Source organism: Palaemon carinicauda, chromosome 2, assembly GCF_036898095.1.
Source record: "Palaemon carinicauda isolate YSFRI2023 chromosome 2, ASM3689809v2, whole genome shotgun sequence".
In the NCBI taxonomy this organism is placed as follows: domain Eukaryota; kingdom Metazoa; phylum Arthropoda; class Malacostraca; order Decapoda; family Palaemonidae; genus Palaemon; species Palaemon carinicauda.
Genome location: NC_090726.1, coordinates 136814670 through 136822721, shown reverse-complemented (window position 1 = coordinate 136822721; position 8052 = coordinate 136814670). Strand labels below are relative to the sequence as shown.

The 8052-nt window shown below is 36.5% G+C and overlaps 1 protein-coding gene across 1 annotated transcript; it reads left to right on the top strand.

Moving 5' to 3' along the window:
• The first annotated feature begins 223 nt into the window (after window positions 1-223).
• Window positions 224-1833, top strand: LOC137620370 (extracellular matrix protein A-like). Its single transcript, XM_068350592.1, has 2 exons — window positions 224-261; window positions 1296-1833. The coding sequence occupies exons 1-2, from the start codon at window positions 224-226 to the stop codon at window positions 1831-1833; spliced, it is 576 nt and encodes a 191-aa protein (XP_068206693.1).
• Window positions 1834-8052: the final 6219 nt, after the last annotated feature.

The window sequence follows — 8052 nt, the reverse complement described above, 5'->3', positions numbered from 1 at the left end:
CGAAACAATTCTTGCAGAGACGACTTAACCCAGAGTCGAAACAATGCCTGCAAAGAGGACTTAACTCTAAGTCTAGACATTGCCTGTAAAGACGACTTAACCCCGAATCGAAACAATGCCTGCAGAGACAACCTAAACCTGAGTAGAAACAATGCCTGCAGAGACGACTCAACTTAGAGTCGAAACAATTCTTGCTGAGATGACTTAACCCTGATTCAAAACAATGCCTGCAGAGATAACTCAACCTAGAGTCGAAACATTGTCTGCAGAGATGACTTAACCCTAAGTCGAAACAATGCCTGTAGAGACGACTTAACCCTGAGTCGAAACAATGCCTGCAGAGATAACTCAACCTAGAGTCAAAACAATTCCTGCAGAGATGACTTAACCCTGAGTCAAAACAATTCCTGCAGAGACGACTTAACCCCGAGTCGAAACAATGCCTGTTGAGACGACTTAACCCTGAGTCGAAATAATGCCTGCAGAGACGACCTAACCCTAAGTCGAAACAATGCCTGCAAAGACGACTTATCCCTGAGTCGAAGCAATGCCTGCAGAGACGACTTAACCCTAAGTCGAAACAATGCCTGCAAAGACGACTTAACCCTAACTCAAAACAATGCCTGCAGAGACGACTCAACCTACAGTCGAAACAATTCCTGCTGAGACGACTTAACCCCGAGTCGAAACAATGCCTGCTGAGACGACTTAACCCCGAGTCGAAATAATGCCAGCAGAGACGACCTAATCCTGAGTCGAAACAATGCCTGCAAAGACAACTTAACCCTGAGTCGAAACAATGCCTGCAGAGACAACTTAACCCTGAGTCGAAACATTGCCTGCAGAGACGACTTAACCCTAAGTCGAAACAATGTCTGCAAAGAGGACTTAACCCTAAGTAGAAACAATGATTACAGAGACGACTTAACCCTAAGTCGAAACAATGCCTGCAAAGAGGACTTAACCCATAGTCGAAACATTGCCTGCAAAGACGACTTAACCCCGAGTCGAAAAAATGCATGCAGAGACGACCTAAACCTGAGTAGAAACAATGCCTGCTGAGACGACCTAACCCTGAGTCGAAACAATGCCTGCAAAGAGGACTTAACCCTAAGTCGAAACATTGCCTGCAAAGACGACTTTACCCTGAGTCGAAACAATGCCTGCAGAGACGACTTAACCCTGAGTCAAAACATTGCCTGCAAAGAGCACTTAACCCTAAGTCGAAACAATGCCTGCAGAGACGACCTAAACCTGAGTAGAAATAATGCCTGCTGAGACGACTTAACCCTAAGTCGAAACAATGGCTGCGAAGACGACTTAACCCTGAGTCGAAACAATGCCTGCAGAGACAACTTAACCCTGAGTCGAAACAATGCCTGCAGAGACGACTTAACCCTGAGTCGAAACAATGCTTGCAGAGACGACTTAACCCTGAGTCGAAGCAATGCCTGCAGAGACGACTTAACCCTAAGTCGAAACAATGCCTGCAAAGAGGACTTAACCCCAAGTCGAAACAATGCCTGCAAAGAGGACTTAACCCTAAGTCGAAACAATGCTTGCAGAGACGACTTAACCCTAAGTCGAAGCAATGCCTGCAAAGAGGACTTAACCCCAAGTCGAAACAATGCCTGCAAAGAGGACTTAACCCTAAGTCGAAACAATGCTTGCAGAGACGACTTAACCCTAAGTCGAAACAATGCCTGCAATGAGGACTTAACTCTAAGTCTAGACATTGCCTGCAAAGATGACTTAACCCCGAGTCGAAACAATGCCTGCAGAGACAACCTAAACCTGAGTAGAAACAATGCCTGCAGAGACGACTCAATTTAGAGTCGAAACAATTCTTGCTGAGACGACTTAACCCCGAGTCGAAACAATGCCTGCAGAGACAACCTAAACCTGAGTAGAAACAATGCCTGCAGAGACGACTCAACCTAGAGTCGAAACAATTCTTGCTGAGACGACTTAACCCCGAGTCAAAACAATGCCTGCAGAGACGACCCTACCCTGAGTCGAAACAATGCCTGCAAAAACGACTTAACCCTGAGTCGAAACAATGCCTGCGAAGACGACTTAACCCTGAGTCGAAACAATGCATACAAAGACGACTTAACCCCTAGTCGAAACATTGTCTGCAGAGACGACTTAACCCTAAGTCGAAACAATGTCTGCAGAAACGACTCAACCTAGAGTCGAAACAATTCCTGCAGAGACGACTTAAGCCTGAGTCGAAACAATGCCTGCTGAGACGACTTAACCCCGAGTCGAAACAATACCTGCAGAGACGATTTAACGAAGCTCAATTGGTTAAGTCGTCTCTGCAGGCATTGTTTCGACTCAGGGCTTAATTTCGAATCCATGCTCAGCCAGAAGCATTTATCATAAATGAATTTCCAGTGGATATACATACCCAAAAACTAAAATCCTACATCAAGTGACGTTGTGGATTATATTTACATGGATTAAAATCACCTGTGTCAGTGATACATATGATTTATATATATATATATATATATATATATATATATATATATATATATATATATATATATATATATATATATATATATATAATATATATATACATATTGACGTAAGTATTATGCCTCTGTAATTTATATATATATATATATATATATATATATATATATATATATATATATATATATATATATATATATATATATATATATACATATATATATATATATATATATATATATATATATATATATATATATATATATATATATATATATATATATATATATATATATATATATATATATATATATATATATATATATATATATATATATATATATATATATATATATATATATATATATATATATATATATATATATATATATATATATTTTACAGAGGCATAATACTTACGCCGATTGTTATGAAAATATATAGTATGCTTATTCTAAAGAGTCTGGAGAGAAAGATTGATGAAAAGCTTAGAGATGAACAAGCAGGCTTTAGTAAAGGTAAAAGTTGCACTGACCAAATTTTCATTTGGAGACATGTTGTACAGCAATGCGCAGAATGTAGAAATCCTCTTTTGATGGCATTTGTGGTCTATGAAAAAGCCTTTGATAGTGTGCACCGGCCAATTTTGTGGAAAGTTTTGCGTTATTATGGAATTCCTCATGAATATGTAAATTTTTTATGTCTGTTCATGAGCTTAGCAAATGCAAAGCTAATGTTAATGGAGTCTTATCAAATGAATTTCCAGTGAACAGCGGAGTATTCCAAGGGAATTTGTTGTCAGCTATGTTGTTTATCCTCCTCATGGATTTTGTAATGCGTAGAACAGTCGGAGATGGTAAAGAAATATTAGACTGGATTGGTGATAATAATTTAGCACACTTAGAGTATGCTGATGATGCTGTGCTTATTAGCAGAAAACCGCAGGATTTGCAATGCTTGCTCACCAGAATGCTTGAAATATCACAGGAGGTTGGGCTGAAATTAAATAGAAGAAAGACAGAGATGATGAGAACAGTATGCGATGGAAGATGAAATATCATTGGGAGGAGAAAGTATTAATGAGGTAGAATCATTGAAGTATTTAGGAACTAAAATCTCCAATACAGGGTCTTTAGAATTAGAGTTTAGGGAAAGGTTGAGAATAGCAAATCTGGCAATAGCTAGGTTAAGTAAAATTTTTAAATCAATTCGCTTGACATTACATATAAAAATCCGACTATATATCAGTTGAGTGAGGTCTGTGAACAATAGATTTAGTAGATTTGAGAACAAAGCCCTCAGAAGTATATTAGGAGTTAAATTGCAGGACAGGATTAGAAATGAAGCTATAAGAGAGATTACTCTAGTGCCATATGTGGATGATATAATGGGGAGGGGTAGATGGAAATGGTTTAGGCATGCTCTCCGCACTCCCCAAGAGAGATTATTTCACCAAACGTTCAGCTGGGCTCTACAAGGCACTAGAAGAGTTGGAGGACTCGGGCCTACATGGGTGAGGACTATGAAGCGCGAAGTAGATGATGATGAATGGAAAAGTATTGAATTAAAAGCTCAAGATAGAGACGAATGGCGAAATCTAACCGATGTCCTTTGTGTCAATAGGTGTAGGATGTATATATATGTGTATGTGTGTGTGCGTGTGTGTGTGTGTGTGCGTGCGCGCGTCCGCGTATCGTATCTACTTGTGTCTGTGTGCGCTTATGAAACTCACATAGGCTAACTCTTCCAATTTTAAAGTTTAAATAGCTTGACTTTTCAGACCCGAAGGTGTTTCGCTCCTCTTCTTTTTCTCTTCATCAACCATTGTTAAGTAATATTCTAAATTTTATTTTCCCCTGCAATTATTTCTGCGCGCTGAACGCAAGTATCTACAGACTATTCAAGAAAGACAGAATCAACATGAGCATTTAATTAACTAAACACTTCTCTCCCACATTCAAGTTTGTTCGCTCAAAATATGGATTAATTAATTTCCCGCGTGTAAGTTTATCTTTATAAGCTTGCATTTATTTTAAATTGATATCTTCAAAATAGGCGAAGCTAGTAGAGTATGCAGTAATTTGCAAGTCATTAATATTTAATTGTTCTATTGTATACGGTCTTTACTGAGCGTTCGTTTACTTTCTCTAATGATAATAGAATAGTGCAAAATTATTCATTGGATTTTGATATATATAGGTTATATATATATATATATATATATATATATATATATATATATATATATATATATATATATATATATATATATATATACATATATATATATATATATATATGTATATATATATATATATATATATATATATATATATATATATATATATATATACAGTATGTATAACTAAATATATTTTCAATGGAAATTCCCTTCATATCAGAACTATGTAAGAAATTATGTATGTTTAGTGAAGATATGACATTCAAATAACCTAAAAAAGCAATTTTCAACGCATTCATTAACGATGGTAATGAATTTAAAGATTACTTGTGCATCTTTTGCAAAGCCTAATATTTCAAGGAGCTTAGTTAGGCAGGACTGACGTTAGAGGGGATTCTTTCCTGCCTGAGTAAACCCAATCTCTTTGTAGCCTTTGCTTGGGTGAATGCAAACAATATATAAAAAAAAAAGCAATGAGGAGTGTTTCGGCTGAGGGAACCCAAGCAAGACAAAGGAATTCTCAGCAGCCTCCTCGGGTCATATCTAGGAAAATGAGGATGAACATGTTTGGAGAATGACGGAAGAAATGGTATCTACTCGAACAAAATACGAATTTCTAATGGCCACTCAAGTTGTTTCTGAGAGATTATACACAAATCTGATCTCAATAACTTCTGATTTTCGACTTATCAATTGTTAATGATTTCGTAGTCTCACTTGCAATATACTTTATATTCATATTCATATACAACTGGTTATATATGAATCAATATGCTAATTAAAGATTTCACTGAAAACTACATTCAAGATGATGGTTTCAGCGTTTTGCCCTTAAATATCAGAAGGCGTATAACACCGGTGATTGGTACAATCAGCCAGTCATCATGCAATTATTTAGCTCTTTTTAGTAATCTTGAAAAGATATTTATTGTTTCACATCAAGACTTTTTTTTTGCCAGTTTAATTTTTCAATGTTATTTATTAGTTTAGGGATCTTAGAAGAGGTTGTCCATGAAAAACACAGTGAACTGACTTTTCACGCCCTGGGAAGTAAGTTTCTTTGAGCCTTCTACTTAAGTTTCAAATGTACTAACTATTAGGTATGTAAGGAAGTTATAATCATTCCTTTCTCTTTTCGTTTTGGAAGACCAGGTGATTGATGCTGCGTTGATGTGAGTATAAATCTCGTATATATATTATGTCCCTTGGTGCTTAAAATAGCCATAGATTTTTCGGCAGAATGTTTGGTTATTTAAGAAATGCAGATGTAATTATGGTTTTTCTCTAGAATTTAGTTATGAACACTGTTATCTTTGCATTGAACTTTGCTGCAATATTAAGCAAGAGAATTTTCGTCAATGGCTGAAGAGCAGGATTCTCAATTATTACAGAATGGTTTCGACCTCTCTGTTGCACTTGTGATCTGCTGCAGCATGAAGGTAAAAAATTGCGTTAGAGTGAACAATGAAGTGCCAGGGGAAGAATGGATACACCGAAAGAGGCTCAAGTTTTCTTCCTTATTCTGTTTTTCCTGATTCTTATAACCTATGCTTCATTCATTATTCTGCATCTTGATTTTCTCACTGGGCAAGGGCATGGAAAGCTCTTGCCTGGAGGAGGAGTGAAAGCAAGCAAAACTGATATAGTTAAATGAGTATGAGCAATCAGATTACGAAGGCTTGTGAGCCTCCACAATTGTTATAGAATTTGTCGGCAACACCCAACGAGCTGAGCAGGTACCTACTCGAAGCTCATTAAGTTCACCCTGTCCTTACTTGTGTACCTTTTGATAGTTTAATGCCATCGAAGCATGTGAATCATCATAATCCTCTTGGCGCATTTACTTTTCAACAAATGTTTGAAAGGATAGAGCTTGCATCCCAATCTTTCAGGGTTGTAGCCTAGCTAATAATAATAATAATAATAATAATAATAATAATAATAATACCAGACATGGTAATTGCATGTAATATCAGTTGTCTTGATTAACCATATGGCTTGAATGATGGAGATGTCTTTCTCCCTACTCTTCGACCTGTGTTGGAACTGACTGTGTGTGAATGCAACTCTGGATGCAGAGCAAGATGCAGCTGCTCAAAGAAATGTCTTTCTTGTAATCTTTTCTAAAAAATTATACTGGTGACGGTTCAATCTGGACGAAATTTGATGTGTTGACGATGTTGATGACTTGGAATCGGTGACTTGATTGTCTTTATAGGATGAGTTGCAAGGCGATGGCACTTACTAAATATGATATCTCATCGTTGATGTAGAGTTTGCTTGGAAATTGTTTAATATCCCTGAAGTGTACGGTTTTCTTTATTCAGTAGCTCTGATACTTTGTGTTAAATATTTTAATTCGCTATTTTTATCTTATGAAGTATCTGTCTTTTTATGAGACAACATTTGATAAAAATTTGCATATTTAGATTTCTTTTAAGGGTAATTGGTTCTTTTGTAATTGAAGTCTCATGGATGTTTTCAGCATTCAGGGATAGGGTAACTTCTTGTAAACGCCCTTGTCTGAAATTTTGTTATACAGGAGTTCGAGACCTGCTGGACTTCGAAAATTTCTATGAGCGTCTGCTTCCTCACTATTCTTGTGAGCTAGGGAGTTGTTCAGTTTCGGAGAGCCTGTAGGTCTACCTGCAGGGTCTTCAGCAGTCATTGGATGGTCTTAGCTTGATGGAGAGGGGCTTGGGCGCTGATCATGTGTTTATATAGTTAGTCTGTAGGACATTGTCCTATCCTGTGCCTCTGAACCTTGTTTACCAAACTGAATCTGGTTATATCTAATAACTGGGCTTATGAATAATTTGTAAATGCAGAGAGGCATAGCAGATATGCCAATATTGTTGAAATATTTGTAGTCAGATGTTACTGAGAAACGCCTTTCTTAATAATTATTCATTTTAGATATAAATAATTCATCCACATAGAGATACAGCAGGTGGTATATTTTTTATTTTATTTTGATATTCATTAATTCTTTTAGGTACTTGCATTGACGAATTTAATGCATTACTCTTGTTTACTATTCCATTGTATTCAAAGTAGTAATTCTTTGTTATATCGTACCTTAATAATCAACAAGCCATGTATTTAGTCCAGTTCTGTAGTATGTTTTCGTTGTAGTTTCATTTTTGTACAATTGAAACAAGGTGTTTCTTGATTGAACTGTTATTAAAGTTTTTATTTTTCTCTTATTTTCTCATGTCTTGAGCCTCGTGAAAATAGTTCATGCTAAAATGTATGTATCATTGTCGTAAAAGCAGCTTCGATTGTTGACTTGGTATTTAGCCAGAAATAGATAGGTACCGATGGCCGCAGTAACTTCATAGGTACCAATGTTCGCATTGAAATTGTCACTGAAACCTCCTGCAATA